This window comes from Pieris napi, chromosome W, assembly GCF_905475465.1.
Source record: "Pieris napi chromosome W, ilPieNapi1.2, whole genome shotgun sequence".
Taxonomy (NCBI): domain Eukaryota; kingdom Metazoa; phylum Arthropoda; class Insecta; order Lepidoptera; family Pieridae; genus Pieris; species Pieris napi.
This window is the reverse complement of record NC_062258.1, coordinates 255,309-279,811: the sequence shown is the minus strand read 5'-3', so window position 1 is coordinate 279,811 and position 24,503 is coordinate 255,309. Positions and strand designations below refer to the sequence as shown.

The window sequence follows — 24,503 nt, the reverse complement described above, 5'->3', positions numbered from 1 at the left end:
GAGAAAGATACTTGTTGACCAGGTAAAGATAGTTTTAAACATATTGTAATGTACTGTTATTAACCTTTATTGGAATAGTTTGGTGGTTCGTCATAATAATAATCTTTCATTTGATAGAAAAGATTTTGCATTGTAAGTGCATACATCGAAGTTTTGTACTGGAGATGGAAGGTTGTAGTTATTATCCCCCGCGGTGACCAGCCGTATTGGGAGATGAAGATGGGCTTCCCTGTAAAGAAAGTATAATTATTTATATTATATGAATTAGTTAACGTATAAATTGAGTTTGTACAATTTGAAGGAATTAATTTTTACTATAGTTACTTATGATTTTAGAGTAATAAGTTGATTTGTAATATCTTTTTTAATAAACAAATTTGTGAACAATACTTACCCCATACCATTATTTTATAAGTGAAACAATTTGTAAAACTATATTTATAAAACCGAAGTTTTGTAAACACCAAAATATTGAACTTCACTTCACTTCACTTTATTTATAATGGCGACATCTGTGTAAATCACAATTCCGCCAATGTCACGTTCTAAGTCTTCACACAGTGAGGATAGATTTGATAATTTGGATAGATTTAATTTTATCTAAGCAGAGTTACCCAAAACAAAAATGACATCACAATAAATACAACACACACAGACATCTAATAATATATACAAGAGGTTAACATTTTACTACAAGGTATGAAGGGGAGAATCTTATTTATAACTTTAATTTATTAACAGAAATAAATTTCCCTAAAATTTTGACGATCGAGCTGGATGGGAGGGAAAGTAGGGAGTTAAGGTTACATGGACGAGGGAAATCTGGAGAAAGATAGTCAAATAACGAGTCATTAATTAAAGAACAGTTAAAAAATATATGGTCTGTCGAGCCCTCGTCCATACCACACTCACAGAGAGAACTGTCTTTAATTTTAATTTTGGCTAGATGAACAGGAGTACAAGCGTGCCCTATACGAAGACGGCAGATTATAGACGTGACCTTTTTGTTTAAAAACTTATATTTAAAAAACCACGGCGAAGAAGGGATAGAATACTGAATATTAGCATAGTGCCTGCCAGTTTTTTCTTTAGAAGATTGCCAATCAATAGTCCAGGATTTTAAAAGGTGGGAGTACGCAAGAGCTGATAGGTCGTGGGCCGAGATGTTGGGATGCTGACAAGATCCGCAGAAAATAGCACCTTTTGCACAAGAGTCAGCAGTTTCATTACCCGCTATACCACAATGACTAGGTATCCACAAAAGTACAATATGAATATCTTTTTTGTGTAGTAAAACTAAACAAAGCTTCTCTTATTTTTAGAATCGTATTATGTTTTTTTTTAGACCTGAATGGATTGGAAAGAATTGCCTGTAAACAGCTGCGAGAATCGGAAAAAATTGTAACTTTATTTAGGTTGTGGGACTCAGCATACAAAACCGCTTCTAGGATTGCAAAAGCTTCACCTGAAAAAACGGAGGTCAATGGAGGAAGTTTAAAGTTCAATACTGTTTTGAATGAAGGGACCCATACAGCCGCACCGATGCACTCATTATTGGGAATCTTGGAAGCATCAGTATACATCGGTAACCAACCCTGCCAGTCTTTTGAAATTTTTTCCAGAAAACAAGTGGAAGCTTGGGTGGATTTTTTTCCAAATCCAAAGTTTAAAATTATTTTAGGATCAAAAATGAGGGATTCATAACTATTTAAAAACAAGGGATTACTAGAGAAACTTTCAACAGGATTAGGAAGACGAGAAAGTTTATTAAAACTGTGTAACAGGCATGGAACATTACCTGTACTAGATGGCATCGTGAGATTAGATAAGCGACGTAATTTGGACAACATGGAATGTGAAGAGTATTGAAGGACTTTGATGAAGAAGCGGTCACTTAAAAATTGTCTACGTAAATACAGGGGGGGGTCAACACATTCTATTTGGAGAGCATTGATGGGAGAGGATTTCATAGCACCAAGGATGATGCGTAAAGATTTCGATTGAATTTTGGAAATTTTATCAAGGGCTTGCTTGTTGCCAGGATCTAAAAGGAAGGTGCCATAATCAAAATGACTTCGTACCACAGCATTGTATAAAAGCTTTTGCGAGTAGGGGTGTGCTCCCCACCTCACACCAGATAATGAACGGAGAACATTAACACCTTTCTCACTTTTTTTAATCACATGGTTAAAATGAGGAACACCGTTTAACTTTGAGTCTAAAATAAGGCCTAAAAATTTTACTTGCTTACAACACGATACCAAGGACCCTTTATATGAAATGTTACACCGTGGAACCTTGTATTTTGTAGTAAACGTGACCGCCAAACATTTGGGCACAGAAATAGAGAGACCATGATCATTTAACCAATCACCCAAATAATCCAAAGCCGAATTTAGGCGTGATGATGCCTCTTCAATAGAATTTGATGAAAAGTATAAGGCTACATCGTCCGCGTATTGAAGAATCTGACAGAAGGAATTCACAACAAGCTCCAGGTCATAGGTGTAAATGTTGTACAGAAGAGGACTCAAAACAGAACCTTGAGGTAAGCCCCTCCAAATAGATCTAGGAGACAGCTCCGTATTTTGAGATCTTATAATAATATAACGATTCGAAACTGCATTGCAAACAAAACGTACCAACTTCTCAGGAATACTCAGCTGAAGCATTTTTTGCCTGAGCACCGGAACCAGCACGTGGTCATACGCAGATGCGATATCCAAGAAAACACCCACCAGGAACTGTTTCTTTTTAAAAGCAATGCGAATGTCGGTCGTTATTATACTTAGGCTATCCATCGTACTTAAGCCTTTCCTGAAACCAAACTGGGATTTTGCAAAGATATTGTTACTTTCACAAAACCATTCTAAACGAAATTTAATCAAATGTTCCATAATTTTTAAAAGGGTAGAAGACAAAGCAATAGGTCTGTATGAAGAGAAATCTGTTGGATCTTTGCCAGGTTTTAGAAGCGGAATGACGATTTGTCTGTTCCACGATTCAGGAATAATTCCAAGATCGAAAAAACAGTTTACTAAATCAAGAAAGTACCTCTTAGTGCCTAATGAAGAATTTATGAGGAATGAATAAGGGATTCCATCTTCTCCAGGGGAAGAGTCAGAGAGACCATTTAATGCTTTGTTAAGTTCTTCCAAGGAGAATTGACAATCTAGACTGTTTGAAGAGGGGATGTAAGAATTATACTTATAAGGAAGACAATCATAAAAAGGGACAGATGGAGGAGCCAATTTGTCGGCAAAGGAGGTAATCCAGCTAGACGGATCATTAAAAGGGACATCATAAGAATTGAGGGAACAACGGAATCTTCTGATCTGCCTCCAAACAACAGACGAAGGGGTACCAGGGCACATGCTCTCACAGAACTTATGCCAACCAAGACGTTTCTTATTATTAAGTAGTCTGCGAGCAGCTGCAGAAGCTTGTTGGTAGACTAAAAAATTTTCCAAGGTCATGCAAAGACTGTATGACCTTTCTGCCGTTTTTCTTTTTCGAATCATCTCAGTACATTCGGAATCCCACCAAGGAGGGGAAATTTTCCTTTGTGTAGAAGATTTGAGTGGAATATGTAAACTGGCAGATGAGGTGAGGGAGTTGACAAAATCATTGTATGAAGATAAGCAGTTTTCAGCAGAGACTACGGGGAGCGCAGCTATCTTAGAGTCAATAGAAGATGAAAAGTCTGACCAATTGGCCTGATTCAGTTTAAATTTTAAAAGAGGGGAAGGGCGAGTAACGTTCCTTAAATTGGTTGGGAGATCAATTAAAATGGGGAAGTGGTCACTCCCACAAGTGCTCTTAAAAACACGCCAGGATAGAAAAGGGAACAGATCAGGAGAGCAAAGTGATAAATCCACTGCGTTAGCGGGATTCTGAGATGGAAGACTCCTTCTCGTAGGACAACCATTATTCAAGACACTTATGTTTATATCATCGAGTAAATCTAGTAGAAGGGACCCAAAAGAATCTGAGGAATGACAACCCCAAGAAACATGGTGGGCATTGAAATCACCCAACATGACAACAGGAGGAGGAACCGAAAGGATAATAGAACGTATATCAGAAATGAGGTCGATGTGGGGGTGGGGAATATAAACAGAAATAAACGAGATATTAAAAGCTCTCATAGCAACAGCATTAATACCATCACAATGAGGAAGAGATAATGAGTGGAAGGTGAGGGATCGGCTGACCAAAAAGGCACAGCCAGCATAGCCATCATCCCTGTCATCTCGGAGACATCGATACCCAGAAACCCTAAAGCGGGAACCCGGCAATAACCAAGTCTCCGAAATGGCTAGAATAGATGGAGCGAATTTATTGATAAGAAAGGTTAATTCTGATTTTTTACTGCGAACACTGTTACAGTTCCACTGAATTACTAAATTCGCCATTTTTGGTGACGAATGAGTGGAGCAAATTAATTTTTTGGGCAACGTGGGACGGTATGGGGATGTCATCATACTTGGATAGCATGTTACAAATGACTGCCCATAAGCAGTCGAGAAGATTTTCATTTGGGGATACTTCATTGTTTGTAAGGGAAGGGAGCTTATGGCACAACCATTGGGTAAAGAGGAGGGTAAATTGGAAGTAATGGCCTCATGGGCCGCCTTATCAAAGGATTTTCCTGATGTAGGTCTAGAGCGAGGAGGGAGAAATATAGTTTTCCTGTAAGATGTAGTCTGAAGGGAATCTTGGGAAGGTAAAGTAATGGGCTGGGATAGAGAGGAGGGGGTTGTTTTAACAGAATCTGCAAAAGTTTTGCCACTGATAGGTTTAAACCGAGCCGATGCTTCGATATAAGAAATGTTCTCTTGAGACATACAACTCTTTATATTTTTTTGACGATTATGTTCAGGGCAGGCTTTGTTGGTCGCAAAGTGTGAGGCAGTACAAAATAAACATAATGACTCTTTTTCAGGGATATTACACTCATCACCAGAATGGGCTAGACTACATCGAAAACACCTAGGCTTCGATCGGCATTGTGACTTTACGTGACCAAATCTACAACAGTTAAGGCACTGAATTGTAGGGAGTTGGTACGTTTCAACGCGGAGGGAACTATGACAAGAGAATATTCTCTCAGGAAGGGATTGACCTTGAAAGGTTAGAACCACAGTTTGCGTTGGTATCCAATTAATTTGACCATCGGAGTTTGTCTTGCGGTTAAGGCGTCTGGCCTTGAGGACTATACCAGTACCTTCGGGAACTTCCAAAGTTTCGACAAATTCCTGCATCGACCAATCAGCTGGGACACCTCTCACAAGGCCCATACGGGAAACATTATAATTAGGAATCGTAACAGAATAGTTGCTGGAAGGTACAATGGGATTAGACACAAAATTATTAGCATCTAAGCCCGACTTAAACTCAACAGATATTCTATTACGTCCCACTCTCTTAACACCATCTCGAACAATGTTGGATATTTTATTTTTAACCAAGAAATGACCAAATTTAATTGGGCGGATTGATGTACCAGCGGATGGGTCAGATTCAGGGCAAGAAACATGGACTAAAAAAGGGCCCTTGTCATTGACAAGGTATGACTTGGGAGAGCCAGTGAGTGATGGATGGGAGTAAAATCCTGGGTTGACGTCATCAGCAGATGACCGGACATCAGTCATTGGTTTTTTGGAAGGTTCCACTAAACTTTCATGGACAGTATCGAGTCTGCGCTTGACACCAGGTTGGGGAAGCGGTGGGGTGGATAAATCCATTGATTCCACCGGAGAAGAGACCCTATCCGGAGGATCAGGGGGGTCTGGAGGGCGTTTCTCCATTATAGACTACCAAAAATATAACAAAGTAAAGGGAGAAATATAACAAATAAATAAAAATAACTTACGTAATTAGTTGATGTTATTAATTAACCACCACCAATAGGATAAGTCAACTTATATTCATTAAACTACGAGAAAAAATAGAAAATACTAAATAATGATATCCGAAACACGTGTAAACACTTATACCCGCAACGACGGACCCCCCAAAATATTGAAAGCTCCTATCAAAATTTGAAGGAAACGTTTAAAAATAATAAGTGTCAACTGTCATAGCACCAGAGAACTTTCCGTTTAAAATATATCAAAAGAATAGTTTTATATAAAATAAATATATATATTAAGACATAATAGCTTATTGTCATTGATGAATTATTTTATATTTTATTTATTTTCATAGAAACATCTGTCGAAGTAAGTTTGACAGTTAAATTTCTAAACGTACTCAGAAACCACAAACAAAATTATCGTTCTTTCATTCGGTCTTGCGATGCTAATACGTTTCAGCTTATAGGCGGTCATGGTACGAAAAAATGCTATTGACTTTAGGTACCTAAACTCCGCTGCATCTCAACAGGATTGTTTTAAGAAAGTTCTTGGTAGGCCCCCAGATAACAACAGCTTAGATATGAAATACGGAAGTGTCAAGCAGAATATAATATTTAAAAGTATTTTATAATAATAGTTTAATATGAAAATAATTACGAATTATATTTATCATTGTCACTGATTTGTACACGTGATGGAGGATATGATTTCAGTTACTTCTAACTTAACTTCCTATTTCTTTATAAGCTAATCTCTTTAAATAAATGTGACAAAGATCGATGGAACGATTATAGGGAATTAAAGGGAAGAAAATTATAGAGAAGAAAAGAATAGACAAAATAAATAATACAGCTTTAAGAAAAACAACTAAGGTAACAGATGTTACAATACAAATAAATAATCAAAAGTGGAAATGGATGGGGCACATGGCAAGTTATTAAATATACTTATTAAAATATTTTTTTAAGCTATTGCATAGATTTTATCGCGGGCTTTGAGCGCGGCGACCGAATCAAGAAATTCCGTAACGAAATAAACCTAACACACGATGACGTAACATAGGTGCGGCCAATACGCGTTAGAGCGGGACAGAACGCATACTGCGTCTCACATCGGTTTAGCGTGATCGGATAGGCGTGTTAGTCTGAGTCTGGTAGAATGGTAGATTGAGTTAATATCAAAGAAAAAAAATACTGCAAAAAATAAATAATTATATTGCATACGTTTATAAAAAATGCTACGCTTTACCGCGGCAGTCCCCGATTGCCACACGTATTTTTTTTTTATTTGAATCCAAGAACTCGTATAACAGTACGAAGACCGCGATAAAGGTTATTCACGAAATAATGAAATTAAAAATATTTTATTTCATATATTTTACAACACCTTACCGTAACTTTGTTTATCATGCTCTTAATGAGGTAAAAGTTTTCATTTACGTTTTTAGTTATTATTATTTATTTGTGGGTGCTTGTTTAATTTTTTCCCTTGCTAATGTTCTAATCTAAGCCGTGTACAAATTATTTGAAGAAGTCTATTAAGTATGAGGGTGTGCAATTATTTAATCAATTACTGTCTTAAATTCGTAATATTCGGGTGTTTAACCAATTCAAAAGGGCATTAAAGATACATATCAGAATGAGCCTAGTAGACAAAACTTAGGATGGCCGATGGCGATATACGTTATATTAATTTTCTCATGTAAAAAAACAATTTTTTTTTGTAATGAGAAATAAAGTTCTTTAAACATTAAACATTAATTGATGTTTGTAAAATTTGTGATGTCATATTTTCTTGTATAATTTTATGCGTACACATTGTTTTATAACTTATAAATAAATAAATAAAAATAAAAAGCCTTTTTATTTCTTGCAAAAGAACAAAGTAAACTTAATACTATACTACTGATATATATATTTTTAAGAAAATAAATGACACTATTTTTTTTGAGCCTCCCCACCAAGTGACCCACTTATGGTCATCATATAATATATTATAATAAATTTATCAACAGGTAAAACAGACGTGGCCGTATAAATAATATCTAACCTGTACCACAACTTCCCATGGCAACGGACGTTGGTAGTAACTCATAGTAACCAGGCTCTCAACCAGCTCTTCGAGAAGGTGGCAGAACTCGATGTTGATGAGAGACATTTACTGCGTCACGGTGAAGAGGAATTGCAGACGGATAAATATTTCTCAAGGTAAGAAAAAAATTATGTCGTGAGAGCACAACTTATGGTTTTACGCGCGATTTCTGATTCCTAATTCTAAAGAAAAATATATCTTCAATTATTTCTCGGATTTCGAAAACGACAGGTTTAATTTGAATTTTTTTTTGTGCTGCTAGTTCATGTATTTGAACATATACTGTAAAATTGTGGCGCTCTGTGTAAATTCAGCCGTAGGTGGGCACCCAAAAAAGTCGTAATGTATAAAATATATACTGCTCAAAACAATTACGGGAACAAAACTTTAAAGTAGAACTAAACTTTTTACCTAAGGTTTTAATTATTACGGGCCACTAAATAATGTTAAGGTATTGTCGAAGAAAATAAAAAACAAAAGAGCATCGGCGTTTTGGTTAGTAGTCCTATAATAAAGTGGCAGTGTGTCTAGAAACACCTAAAAACAAAGTGACGTCTTTGAATTTTCATTACTTTCTAATCACAGAAAACACATTTTAAGTAGTTTTTTTCAATCTATTGAGTATTAATAGAAATTGAAGTGAGCCTTTTGAGTATTGTTATTCATTGAAGCGAGTGAGTTTAGGTCATAATGCCAGATCTGACTGAATTGCATGTCTCCCGAGCTATCGCTTTGCTTGAAGAGGGTCGAACTATGCGTTATGTAGGAAATGATCTAGGAGTAGCCCCTTCTGTTATCTACAGACTTTGGAAGCGATACCGTAAGACGGGAGAATACTCACGAAGGCGTGGTCAAGGTCGAAAGAGAATCGCTACATCGTCAACTGTGCTTTACGTAACCGCACCACAACTGCAAGAGATCTACAAAATACACTAAGGACGGCTACTGGTGTAGAAATTTCCGACCAGACGGTAACAAATAGGTTGTTGGAAGCCAATTTGAGATCACGCCGACCAGTTCGGGCTGTGTGTCTAACAATTCAACATAGACAAGCTCGCCGACAGTTCGCGCAAAATCACGCTAATTGGCAACTTCGACATTGGAGGCCAGTGCTTTTTACTGACGAATTACGATTCCGTCTAACACGTTGCGATGGTCGTCTCCGTGTTTACAGACGCCCAGGCGAACGATACAGTGCAGCAGTAGTCCAGGAATATGACAAATTTGGATGTGGCTCTGTGATGGTTTGGGGCGGAGTTAGTTTGGACGAGCGCACAGATCTCGTCGTTGTTCCCGGGCGCTTGTGTGCTCAAACTTACATTGAAAATGTGCTCGAAGATCATGTTTGGCCCGCAGCATATGGTATGGGCCCAGATTTTCTTTTAATGCAAGATAATGCCAGGCCGCATACTGCAGCCATCACGTCAGATTACTTACGACAGCAGGAAATCCGTGTAATGGAGTGGCCTTCCATGAGCCCTGACCTAAATCCAATTGAACACATTTGGGACTTGCTTGACAGGCGCATCCGGAAGCGTCCGATTGCACCTCAAACACTGCAGCAGTTCACTGAAGCGTTGATTGAAGAATGGGAGCGAATTCCACAAGAAGATATTCGGAGGATCATACGAAGCATGCCGCGTCGTTGTCAAGCCGTGATTAGGGCTCATGGAGGCCACACACGTTACTGAAAGTCACTAAAGACGAATATTCAAACGATATAAGAATATTTCTTTGATGGACCTTTTTTATCACCAATTAGTTTTTCGTCTACAATGCACATTTTAATTTTTTTTTAATAAAAAATATACAAATTGATTTTTTTTATTAATTGTAGTAATTAACAAATTAACAAGGTAAAAAATAGCGTACAAGTTAATTTAAATCTAATTTTAGTTTAAGCAATAGAAAGGAGAAAAATCTTGTTCCGCTAATTGTTTTGAGCAGTATATAATATATTTTCAGCTCCGACTTTTTTTTCTACAATTCACTTTAATTAATTAAACACATCAATAGTTTAAATAGTGGCCACAGAAATATGAAATATGATTTTCAATTATTTAGAAAATAATATTATAATAACAATAGGGGAGGCCGGGGTTCGAAGTTTCGATTTTTGAAGAAAGACGTAATATGAATGTTATAGAAAGATTAAAATCCACGATACCTGTATAAATATAATCAGAAATTATCCTTGTTTTAAATTGTAAAGTCAAATTCATTGAAATAATAATATATTTTGGCACAGGATATTTTTTTGTAGCAAGTCGACACGGAACAACTCGCCCCACAAAGGGGCTGGTTGTTGCTTAGTTGAGGTAAGTTGTTCCGCTGTCAACTCCAATCATTCATGAGGTAATAGTAGTTATATTAGATGGAAAAGTATGTTTAAAATAAATAATTTTCTGAATATTTATGAAAGCTTCATTTATAATATGAATAAAGTACAAAATTTTAATGATTACGACTTATTTTCAACTAACAGGCTTTAATGAAAACAAAATAGTAGCAAGTATTAATACTAATAATGTAATACGACCTTTTAATTAGGGCTTATGTCTAATAAACATCTATAATATTAATCAACTTTGACAAACGTCAATTTGTCAAAAAACCAAACCATTTATTTTAATTAAAATAAAAAGAAAAATCAACAAATTTTAACATTTCCAACAAAAGTTTCTATATTCAGTCTCATAGCATTTTCTTTACTGAGATCAATAATCTTATTAAAGGTTTACTTAAATTATAGTTTTATTTCAGTCTCGCAGTGCTTAAAAATTAATTATTTAAAGATTTCGTCGTCAGAATTACAATTCGGACAAACATAGTAATAAACGTCTTTAGATTTTAGGCATTTTAAATGAGACCAATTCTTACACATGACGCATTCAATCCATTGTTCAACTGGTTGTGAATTAGAATATGAGTCGCAACATATTAAACAATACCATTCCAGGCTGTCTTCTTCACTATCACTTCCATGATCATCTTCCTGCAGGACTTTCCGAGTCGCATTTTCTTTACCATTTACGGATTAACGTGTCACTTGCGCTTGTTTTCACCGGTTGCCTTTTTCTTTCCGACTCTTTTTTGAATTTCCTTCCCCTTTATTTTCCTATTGCTCTTTCCTCTTCTTGCTTTTTCTTCAGCCAAAGCGTTCTTTTCAGGCGTATCTGTCAGTATTGCTGATTTTCTTATTCGTCGCATATTTGTTGTAGATGATCTCGGTGGTGCTTTAGGTAAGGGTTTAACAGCTTCTTCTTTTCTTCGGATTTCTTTTCAGAAAACACGTGAACCAATCAGCTCCAGCTTCCTTATTTCTATGCCAAGATACTGGAATGTTAGGCATGTCAAATTTAACAGCACAACTATATGCTAACTTCCTCACTTCTTCTGGCAAGAGACCAAAGTAAATTGATGCACATTTTAACAAATAATCTGCCAATGTCTTCTCCTGGTCGTGATTGAAAACCCTTTCTAGAATAGTAACCCACAGTTCGTGTTAAACCGGCTTTCAACTTTTAATGTCATATGACATATTTCTAGTTCCCGGGCTACCGTTTTAAGCTTACGACCAGATTTAATAACAGCATCAGCTCCCCGCTGCAAAAGGTTGCCCCGTTCGGTTTTCCGTTTATAGTTTCTCATCCTAAAAAAAATATTAGTTTTATTATATACGTATTTCATTATGGGGCACGTTGTTCCCCGAAACAACTAGCCCCACACTAGAGGAACTTTGAACCCCAAATTCCATTTTCAAAGTGACGTCCAATAATTATTAAAGAGGTTATAAAAAGCCTACAATAACATTTAAAAGATATTCACTATAGTTCGCCCAACCGATAATTGCAAGCTACTCACAAATAACTAGAAAAATGATTGATATAGACCAAAAACTTTAAGAACGAAAATATTTACTTACGTGACGTTTATGTGTCACTAATCGGTTACCGCTCTCACACGCCGACAGAACGTTACTAAAATGGCTGATGCAAATGCGTGATGGTATGACGTTTCGCGACGCACTTCACACTTATTGCTATCTCTTTTCTTGGCGGAGTTATTCGGATCGGAACAACCTACTTTGAACCCCGGCGTCCTATCAATAAAATATCGAAATCTAGGATAATAACTTACGTGTAATTTTTATAACAGTGACAAGTCATTCCCTTTTTGATGAATTTTGTCCGACTGGTCAGTTGCGGGGGCAACGGCGGGTATGCCGCTTAAATACCTACCGTATTGCCGAAAGTTTCGGGACTCTTTCAGTTTGTCTGAATGTATAAATTCCAAACTCCCGTTAAACGTAAATTAATCAATAAAGGTTTTTACAAATTTGACGATTAATTTAAATGATCCTCATCCTTGGGATTGATTTGCTCCAGTTTCAACAATTGTATTCAAATCTTGGCGATTAAAAAGAGTGGCGGACAGTTTCTCGCCAGTCCTTCTTGCCCGCTCTATACCCTTGACTTGCGAACTTATAGTAAATGTAAATTTAGAATCAATGTAATATCTTTTCTGTTGACGTTCATAAGTGTACTTGGTTACCTATATGAATTAAGTTATTTTGAGTTTTGAGTTTGAAAAATAATAATAATAAAGTCATTATTACTTGTTATATAATAAAACTACGGAATCCCTAAAAAAATAATATTCGTTAGTAACACACCGACGAATGTTAATATGTCAATGTGTGCGTTAGTGTGACACGTTTCATGTGTATTACTCATGCTGCCGTCAGTACGAACCGACGTTGTACAAAGTGACTAGATAAATTATTATAGTATGACTTAGTGACACTTAATTTGTTTGTGTGTTTCGCTAGGGATTTCTTCCTAAAAAAGATTATTTTTTATTTATAGAAATACATATCCTTACAGTACTAAGCTAATACGATAATGTCGAAAGAAAGTATAAGGTAATAAAATATATAATATTAAATACATAAGATACACAATATCGCTACAGTGAACAAATAAAGATGTCGATAGTGTCGGAGACAGCATTCATTAAGCGCAAATTTAAAAAAGAAGTGCCTACTTTGCTCTTACAACTCAAATATTAACCGATGAACATATTTTACAACAATCTTCCAACTTACCGTAACTTTGTTTATAATTCTCTTAATGTCTCGTTTTTTGGTTTTATATTTTGTGGTTGCTTGTTTAATTTTTTCCCTTGCTAGCTTGCTTATGTTTTAATATAATTGTGTACCTACCTATGTGTGTAAAATTTGTGATGTCTTATTTACACGTTGCTTCAGAACTTATATATAAATATGGTTTATCAAATACGACAGGAATAAAACTTAACTACTTTTTGTATTTGCTACAACAATGATATTTCTGTTTTAAATGTATTCGACTGTAAGTTAAGATGGGTTTACATGGCGATTTAATTTTAATATCAATTAAAATAACGACTAACGGCGAGTAATCTCTGCCTTTAACCTGTCCTAGTTGAATTAGCGACGCATTAACTTATAAGTCAGTAGTTGATTTTCTTTATTCGATACAGTCCAAAAAAGGCAGTCATCACAGCCCACGGACATCGATTTTAGTGGGTGCGTTGCCAATCTTTGAAAGAAGAGTATTTATACTTTTTCTTTAAACAATTGATCGCATATCACAGGGAAGACCGGGAGTCGATTCCACAGTTCACTAAAGAAAGTGTCTTGTATAAAATAACAGCAATAATATTAAAATAGGTTAGATTAATATAAATAACACAAGATTCATTACAATAATAAAATAGGTCAACTATCACATTTCATATTTAAAAAAATGTCTAATGCCGATATTTAGTCAGTGTACGTGACTGCATATTATCATGTCTCGTGTTTGATTCCCAGATAGGGCTGAAATATAAAATACGCAATTTCGATTTCACTACGAAAAATTTCAATAGCATTCAGTAGTTGTATAAACACAATTGTCCTGTGGAACATGTAACACCTGCGCCTACTCTGGTAAATCTGCCGTCATTTTGGAAATCCGTTCCATAGTAATTTGAGAGTTATACATAATATTAAAGCCACTTTAATTCAATACTGTTAAAAAATTACAAATGGGTGTTACTTTTGTTATTATGCTCTTAGTCTACGTTAGTTTTGTGTTCTGCAGTATGGGTTTTAATGTTATATAACAACAACAAAAAAAGTCGTATTGAACCGCTCACATTGTTCTTTTTGGAGTCGGTTAAAAAGTACATTATTATCATACACAAAGGCTTTACGAATATAGTAGTGAGTACTATATTACATTCTACGTTCATGGCAATTGTCGATAGAAATATAACCAAGTCAGCATGGAGAACATAATATGTAGGTAATAAATTGTATTTTATTGTGACAGCGTCATGTAGTCCAATCTTAAGCAAACAATACCTTGATAAACTCAACGGTGGACGGACGGAATCAATAAATAACTATTTCGTATTCAATTTTATTCTAAGATAAGCATTTTCAGATGAAACTAAAACGTAGTCTTTCATAATTTTAAAATGATTATTACTTTGAGGCTACAGACTTTGCGTAAGCATTAAGAGAAAATGCTATATCTACATAAGGTTAAAACCATGATACTGAGGTCAATAATAAACATTAATTATACTTTTTTACAATGTATGCTGTTATTTAATGTGTACTTTTAAGTTATAAAAAAATATATTTTTAATTATGTTTCTTCTGTACCAACAATAATTAATCACTAAGTATAAAGATTATCCTATTTAAAAGAACTTTAAAGTCACATCTATGTCCCGACTTCATTGTGATCCTTTTCTCTTTAAAATTTAGGTTAAAAATTATCTTGGTAATCATTATACCAACAGCCGAAGTGGTACCTAATTTGACTGTGTCGTGTGATGGTGTAAAAGTTAGGGGAAAGTATGTGAAGGTGTGTATGTGGGGTATGCTCATGATGGAGGTGATTTTGCGCTATGGATATTCTTAATACTCCTTTTAACTATTTTCCGCGATAGCTTAAACAAGTCAAGACATAAATATTGGTCGTTGTATGTCCGGGCTGCGCGATACAAAACTGATTTTTTTGCATAGTTAGTGTTGATGTGGGGATCATGTAACAAAGCACGATTACGAGTCTGGTAGGCAGGAGTAAGGAAGGAATTTTACCTACATGCTGTGACAGGATGGCCTGCTGATTACCTGGAGCGGCAAACTTTAGGGGACGGCAAATATGGGTAAACTATATTGCAGTAGGAATACACACACATTAAGAGTTAGAGCGCTTGTAGACGTCCGTTTTTTTCACCGGATAACGGACCGTCAATAAACGGCTATCCTTGTATACATTTTTTTTTTACCGGATGGATGGACTGCCGTCTATGTGCGTTAGTTTTGAATTGGTAGTTAGAGATTTCACACGTGTGAAATAATGAGAAAAAAAACTCGTATTGGCCTACTATTTGTACAAGAAGAAACAAAATGAAATAGAAAAACGTAAAAGGTCATCGTGGGTGCATCCTATATTATTGGAAAGGGAAAAATATGGTGCATTTCAAACTCTTTTACGCAGTTGGAAGAAGATGAAACTAAATTTTACAATTATTTTCGGATGAAGAAAGAAACCCATTTTTAAAAGAACGCAGGTAGACGGCACTAAATTAACAGAAAACAGGCAATACGTCCGGCAGCGTCAACACGCACCAATACACTGGCGTGGATGACCGTCCTTTCTTACACCGGACCGGTGTCCGTCGCGCCAAGGGGAAGCGGTGGTGCATCCGGCGTAAATTGTTCGCCGGACCGATGTCCGGTGCATGTACACACATTCATTATAATTCATACACCACCGCGAATCCGGCAAAAAATACGGTCCGTTATCCGGTGAAAAAAACGGACGTCTACAAGCGCTCGTATACTTTAGTATATTTTACTAAATCACCTTGATAGCTGGAAGTCGGAATGCGAACTAGCGAACTGTCAATCGACTCCCGGTGGGGGTCTTCTCGGGGGAGATACGACCTTCAATTGTTTAAAAGTTGTTACATTTTTAAATTGAAATATTCTAATCTAGTTGTGAAGGTAGACTTGTTACTCGTACAAGGTTTTGAAGAATTTTTTTTTATACATAAGTGTGTTTTGAGTTTTATGTTTGAGTTCTCAATCAAAGTTTTTATTGCTACGTGGGTAATATTTGTATATCTTTTATTTTATATATGTTTATATTATAACTAGCAGAGCCGACACATAGTAATAATGATTCCATAGTCATTATTATTATTATTAAAAGTATTCTTTGACATTCGTTCCTATGAGTGCCGTTTGACTCTGTAGTCGATTCGGATTCAGTTCAAATAAACCACTTAACAGTTCTGAACTAATTTGACTTTGATTTTATTAAAATATAATTACAAAAAATAAGGGATACACTAAGCAATACAAGAAATAATGGAAAACTTTTCCAGCCGTCTTACAGGTTGCAGAAAATAAATACTTCATTTATGGGCCTAAGTATACGCTGCTATAACATGATTCCTAGTGAAATATTGCAACTGCCTTTAAACAGATTCAAAACACATATCAAAAAAACCTTAATGTATAAAGGTTACTTACTACACAGTCAATGACTACCTGGAAGATAAAAACGCTTGGCAATAGTTCTAATTATATTCTTATAATTTGATTTGTTATCTTTGAAGTGTTATGAATATGTGTGTAATGGTGAATGTGGTAAATCACAGAACAGATTTTTTTATTTTTATTTTACTTATGTAACTTCAATGACGTTGTGGTTTATGACATTTTCCTTTGAATAATTGTAATGTAAAGGGAGGGCAAAACTTGCTGAGTTTCTTGCCCGTTCTTCTCAGAACAAGGCCTCCTGGTAGTTTTGCGAACGGATGGCGTAGTCTTGCTCTTTCGTGAATTTTGTAAACGTTGTTGACATTCATAAGCATGCTCTAAGAAGCATCTAAATTGAATAAACGTATTTTGATTTGATTGATTTGATTTGATACAATGCACTTTACATTTTGCTATGTGAAATCTGATAGTTGTTAAATAAATAATACCCAGCATAGGTTGTATGTGGCGGGCGTCTTGTGTTATAAGCTCAATGTAACTGTACAAATTGTCAACACATTATTTTTTTCTTTATTTAAAATTTACATTGGTCTTCCAGCTATCCGCCCTCTACGAGCTTCGGCTTGGGGTAACGGGCCGTGGGGACACGACGGAAGCGGGTCGCAATTTGCAAACGGTATTGCAGTCCCAACAAGATAAGCTAAGAGTTACTGGAGCAGGAGAATGTAAGCGAATTTAATGGTCCATATTGGGCCATGGATAAACAAGTATTCAGTCTTTTCAAAAATCTGTTTGCTTTTGAATACATTAATTGTTTCATTGAGTTTCTTCAAAAGAATTATAAAATAAAATTCATCATCGAGTCTTATCGCTAAATATAATGTCAAAATATGTCAAAAACGTATTGAATTTTGACATACGGCTGTTATTTTCACGGAATTCGACACGGAATCTAAGATCAGACTTACATGTAACTTTGAAGTGAAACTTCTTTATCGGGGTTGGAAAAAAATTTAGTGTAACATTTTTCGGTTACGCGTCACATGTTTCGGTTACGCGTCACATGTTTCGGTTACGCGTCACATTCTCGTCCCTATTATTTATTATTTATTTTAACTAGGTCAAATGTTATCTTACCAACCATAAACCGGTATATACGAGCAAATTTTCATTGCAGTGTGTAGCGGCGAAGACAAAGAGAAGTAGGACGAGGGGCAAGTGGAATGCAGCGTAAAAATAATGGAACACCACTCACCTAAAGTCCTCCGTCTCTTCACCTGTCTTCGTGAGAGAAGACCACAAATAAAACTATATGCACAAAAGAAGAAGCGTAAGCGCAAGCGAAAGCAAACGCGTGACCTCGCGGCGGCGGGTGAATCTTCTCTGCGGCGCGGGAGCATGTAGATTGTAGAATGCGGTCCCCTCCTTCTACACTTTAATACCGCAAAAGAGAAAGAGTGGTGTTTAGGAAATGGGTGCGGTAAGGATAGAGAATGTGATCAGAGAGGACTAAAGGTAACTGGATTGCGTGAACACAGTGAAAAACTCTTATATTTAAACATGCAACAACAATGCCTCTTCTGTATATGTGACACACCCTTTGTCTACTGCCTTCGCCTAGTTGATGTAGCCCAAGCTTCAAAGTAAATTGTAAACATTATGCACAAAATTTTATGAACTGAATCTTCATATTTTGCAACCTGCTAAACCTAAGTCATGAAATATTATAGCTAATAAAATTTTAATGTTATCAATCACTGTTAATTGTTAATTTTTAATGACATTAAGGGTTCTTGGTAATATAAAAAGGAATTTTCTTGGTGTAGAAACATAATTTAATTTTGAATTTATCTAATAAGATAAGACAATAAAAAAAATCCTATTACCTTACAGTATTATATGGTAAAGATAATTTTAAAGTAGTAAATACATAGTCATACATGTACGTTTTCTAATAATCTTTATAATAGGTAAATAAATAAATATGTTTATTATGGAACATAAGATACATGTATCACTTATTCCACGTCATTAAATTTGAAGGCATCCCTACTCATCGGCAAAGAAGACAGAGGGTGTAGGCCGAAAGAAAAAGCCGGCGTAAAAAACTCTCGGTACTCTTTTAAAATAGCAAATCATCAAACAACACTTATTTTAAAACAAATATCGCAAATTAATTAGAAGTAGCCTGTCTAGCACTAGTCCCAGGCCCTTTTATCAACTAGATAATCGTTGACTTTATAGTAAGCCTTTTTACACAGCTTTTCTTTAATACATTTCTTAAATTTATTGAAAGGCAGTGATAAAAGAGCCTCTGGGATTTTATTAAAGAAGAGTATCCCTTTCCCCAAAAAAGAATTACTAACTTTAGATAGTCTAGTACGGGGAAATTGCAGCCTGCGTTTGTTCCGTGTATTAACATTGTGCGTATGTTCTATTCTAGTAAACTTATCACTATTTTTGTATACATACATAATATTTTCATAAATATATTGCGAGGGAAAGGTAAGTATATTAATTTCCTTGAATTTATCTCTAAGAGATTCCCTACATTTTAAATTATAGATTGCACGAATAGCCCTCTTCTGCAGGATGAAAATAGTTTCGACATCAGCAGCATGACCCCATAATAATAAGCCATAAGTCATTAAGCTATGAAAGTAACTAAAATAAACAAGTCTAGCTGAATCGACATCAGTTAGTGAGCGAATTTTTTAACCGCGTAGGCTGCAGAACTAAGTCTCTTCGCCAATCCGTTAATATGAGGGGACCACTGAAGTTTTGAATCCATGGTGATTCCGAGAAATACAGTTGTATCATCCAGATTCAATTCCTCACCGTTTATAATTGGTCTAGTATCCATAACCCTTGCATTTTTTGCACAAAATTTAATGCATTTTGTCTTTTTTGCATTAAGTAGAAAGTTATTCATACTAAACCAATGGACAATCGAAGACAGAGCATTGTTCACATCGTCAAAATTTGTTATTTGTCGAATGATTAAGTGTTATAAAGTTCTGACTTGAATATTAATGGTGTGACTTGAATATTAATGGTGTGCATTGCATGCACTGGTATTTGAAACAGTTATATAATGTATAATTATGTGCACTGAACAACAGGATTAGGCTTCCTACATTGTATAACTAGTTTTACAGTTATTATCTCATTCTCACATCTATATTTACACTTATGTATGTATACAATTATTATTCAATATTTACAATTATAAATGTTTGGGTTTTATTTATATTATTAATATAGTCTGTGGGTTCCTAAGGGCTTTTCTAGATTTTAAACAACTGTGATTATTTGATTTGATCATTCTATTTCAACTTTATTTTAGAGCTGCGATGGAGGCTCCATGTGTTTGGAGCTGGCGCTGGAAGGCGAAAGACTTTGCAAGGCGGGAGATTGCCGCGCAGGTGTTGCCTTTTTCCAAGCAGCCATACAGGCAGGCACTGATGACCTGCGAACTTTGAGTGCTATATACAGCCAGCTTGGCAATGCTTACTTCTACATACAACATGATCTCACATTAGCTAGGTTTGTATTGAAACTTTTTGTGTCTTTTTCACTTTAAATTGTATAAAAATGTACTATAAAATATTTAACCCTTTAACAAATCTATTTAAGGACCATGGAAGACAAGTTAGGCGAAGCAAAGGCTTCAGGGGGTCTAGCCATATTGGTGTCGAAAAGTATTCTACATACACTACCGCTTTTGCGTAATTGTACTGTCGAAAACGCTTCGTTCGTAGCCAAGAGGCATGTCGATACATTACCGCAAAGTCGACAGCGTAGATGCGAGCTGCTGTTCGTAGCACCTTATTCCGTCATATTGTCTCTGGATTAAATGTATTCCTAATGTCACTTTTATAAACAAATAAAAGTTAAAACTTTACAATATTATTGTAAATTTGCAATTGGAAGCTGCTAAAGGGACATTAGAATGTCAGCAAGATCGGAACAATTTTCGATTTAAGTGGAATTTACGGAAGGTGCAAAGTGAATATATGAATTTTAATTACATGTTTAAATTAATTATAGTTTGTTTCAGGTTTTCTCAGAAATTTAAGGCTTCAAATAAATACAATATGTTGAAATTGCATAGTCGCGATATATAATAATTAGTAGTACTCATACTTAGATATTTTTAGGATATGACCTCACAACTAATCTGCAAAATGAAGAAGCAACATATTATTTTGTTACCGCTTAGAAGAAACAATAGAAATAGTACTGTAGATTGATAAATAAAGAGTGAAAATAAGGTTGACTAGAAGTTGATAAAGTCCAAGGAATTAAAAAACAATAGAAAAATAACGTAGAGAGAAATTAGAGTTTGATTTAAGCTTTAATTAGGTTTGGTGTTTGTGCTTGAACATTTTTAATGTCAATTTGAAAGCAGATTTTTATATAAGTGTAGATTTTATTAGTGATTTGCTACTAGTTGGAATTATCTCTGTTTATGTCCAACAAACAATTTCAGTTTAAGTTGGAGTCATAAAGGTTGATTTATAATAAATTTATACTTTTAGAAAGTGAGAATTGAAAAGCAGCAAGTACTCAATGAAATGAAAAGAGGGATTAATAAAAATTATAAAATAGAAACTTAGTCTGGTATGACATTAAAAACCTTTGATTCCATATTGATGTTCCAACATCTTAGATATAAATTTAAGTTTGATGCTGATTTTAAGTTAATATTTATGTCAATTAACTTTTGGTTATATCAGTGATTTGCTACTAGTTAATATGTAAATGCAAAATCTGTTTAAGTAAGAAATGAATAAACATTGTATGTTGTCAGTTTTATTTTTGGCAATTTACCTATGTCTTCTTTAGTAGGAAAAGCCATTAAAGTGGTTCACAATATTAGTTTATTTTACAAGAATATACAGATAATGCATATATGAATGACCCGTACCTACTAATAGTTAGGAATATTAAACAAACAGGTAGCAAAATAAAAATGATTCAGTTATGGTTATTTTTTATTAAAATAAGGCACCAAATATCTTCCTTAACATAATGCAGTCTGCATTATTTCATACTCCACTTGTCTTATTTTTTACATTATTCATAAAATGCTTCATTCCCCATTATCAAATTCATTTTCAGGTACATAATATAACACTTAAATTAATTAAAAGATAAGACTTGTCCATTTGTGGGTTTTTTTTATATTTTTAGTTGTCTTATTAGCTTCTCTTTTTCTGAAAATAAAATATTTTAGTTAGTACTTTGATCAAATAGAAAACTGACAAACTAAACTGTAAGATCAGTCCAAGGTTTGTTCAATAGGTAACTTTAATATTAAAACTCTTTACTTAATTCTAAACTTAAAAATATACTTAATTTGTCACTTTGCTGCTTATTGTCAATTAAAGTTTTTAATAACCAAACAATGTCAGTAACTCCCAAGGGACTTGAATTCAAACTTCTCATTCTCTAGTATATTAACATTTGTAAATAATTAAAGAAAATATCTGCTTACCATTACTTAGTATTGCTCAATAGATTTTATATTTCCAAAGTTCAAGAAGTAAAAAATTAATTAATTAATCAAATAAAGTGGTAAATCCACTTTATTTGATTAATTTAAATCAATATTATATCATTAGCTTCTATTATAATTACAATAAAATATATTTAGAACTTCTAATTATGTTCATTAGTGACTGCTTTCTCATCTGAAATATAAATAAAATGTACAATCATTTTACTTTGTGATTACATAATATAAGCAATATTAATTAATGGTATATGTATATTTCAAACTAAAGAATAATTTTATAAACTTACATGCAATATAAATATCAATAAAAGATATCCAATATAAACAGGATTTACCTCTACTAATTTGCTGATTTTCTTGATATTTTCATATTTATCTGTGTATATTATGTTATCCTCGCATTGATTCATAGAAAAACTAAAACTCTTAACTTAAAAATATTTACTCTAGTTTAAATTATTATAATTACACGAGATCGTTAAAGAAATACAGATAACAAATTAAAACCATTTCGTTAAAACGTCCAAAATATGAGATGTTTTTAAAACGGTAGTCATTAAAGATGGCAATAGTTGTACTGAATTTATTGCAAACAGCAGCTTTTGAGATCACGCTAAAACATGGCGGAGAAACGCCGTTTTTTCTACACTGCCGAAACATTAATTGGCCGTTGGCTACCGAATAGCGTAAGCGTTAATGTGTGTCTTTTCGTAGCACTGTCATGGCGTCGCTTATTGTATCCCGACTCACGCCTTTAGGGCCTAGGCTACCGACTGTCGACACGAGCTGTCATTTTCATACAAATTTAGTTTTCGACTTTCTACATACACTACTGTTAAGCCATCTTGGCTAGACCCCCTGGTAAATTAGGAAACACATTAAAAGTGATGGGCAAGTGGACACTTGGAGATATCAAGAACATTGGGAGATAAGTTAAGCGAAGGGCGAGCTTTATACAACCTTGGCAATGTTTACCACGCCCAGGGCAAGCATTTAGGACGCGCGGGACAAAGAGATCCGGGACACTTTCCGCAAGAAGTACGTGACTGCCTCCTGCAAGCTGAAACTTACTATGAGTAAGTTTTCATCATCATTCGCTTAAATTGTTTGTTGTCTGCAAATTCACCCATGGGGTTTAGTACTATGTTTGATTTTTATTACACTATATTAGGGTAGAACTACGAGTGACATAGCTTCACTCTCACTCAGATTTCATTGAAAATATTTTTTCCTAATTCCATGTTTGTCTGTTGCCAATTTCTCTGTGGAACTATTGTATCTTTAAAGGTGGTAATAAATTAGCTTTTTGTGGTATTTCAGAGAGAACTTGGAGTTGATGCGCAGCGTAGGCGATAGGCAAGCAGCGGGTCGGGCGTGTGGCAACCTCGGCAACACTTGCTACCTTTTGGGAGATTTTGCGAAGGCGATCCGGTACTATAAAGAGAGGCTTCGGATTGCCCAAGAAGTGTAATTAAGTTTTGTGTAATGTATTGAAATTTGTAAACAATCCGCCATTTTCTACTTTTCTATTGGTTATGTTAATGTAAAATTGTAAAAACCGTTAGATTGTAATCTATCTCGCGAGATTATAAACTGTCGAAAGATTGTCAACTCAATATACTGCTTACAATTTAACGTATTATTATTCGGTATTTATTTATTTATTTATTGGAAACTAAACAGATACATCACTATATAGAAAAAATAAAAATAAATGTAAACATAAAATAAATAGACATATTGGACATATCCTCGAAAAAAGTTTCACTAATAAAAAATACAATACAAAGTAAGACAATACAAAACATGACAGCAAAATTTGACACTAAACTAGCAGCTACAAAAACAAACAAAAATTAAAAAAAACAAGGACGACACAAAGCTTAAGATAATAAGAGTTTTAACTTATTCTTAAATGAAGCAGTAGAGGAGTGCGAAAAAGGGTCGATGTTAGTGATGGAATCCAAGGTGGAACACATCCTGTGAAGAGGCTCACGGAACCCAATGTTGGTTCTGGGAGTCGGAAGGTTAAAAGTTTTGTGCGAGCGCAGAGATCTGGCAGGAACATTAAATGGTATCAGTTCGAGAAGATGGGAACAAGTTATTTCATTTACACATATTTTTCTTACAGTGACACAGTCTGTCAAATTACGCCTAGTACTCAAGGAAAGTAATTTATATTTTTTTAAAAGTTCCTTATAACTAGCCCTACTACCATTCATACGATAATTTAGAATACGTAAGAATTTCTTTTGTACAGCCTCCAGTTGTGCGACATATATAGCGTAATGGGGATTCCAGATTGGACAGGCGTACTCCAACTGGGACTGCACAAGCGCCTTATAGAGGTGAATGTACGTGGTTTTTTCTTTAAAATGTCTGGTGACACGCGTTATGAAGCCTAACATACGGTAGGCTTTATCAATAATTGAGCCTATGTGCTTATCTAGGATTAATTTGGAGTCAAGAAGGACAACAAGAT

At 34.9% G+C, this 24,503-nt stretch overlaps 1 protein-coding gene across 1 annotated transcript; it reads right to left on the bottom strand.

The window, feature by feature from the left end:
* Positions 1–10,457: 10,457 nt before the first annotated feature.
* On the bottom strand, positions 10,458–11,231 carry LOC125061995 (PHD finger protein ALFIN-LIKE 5-like; the record flags this gene model as incomplete). The annotated part of the gene is made up of 2 exons (XM_047667613.1): positions 10,458–10,970; positions 11,015–11,231. Coding segments are annotated over 2 exons (453 nt in total), but the record flags the coding sequence as incomplete, so codon positions are not given.
* Positions 11,232–24,503: the final 13,272 nt, after the last annotated feature.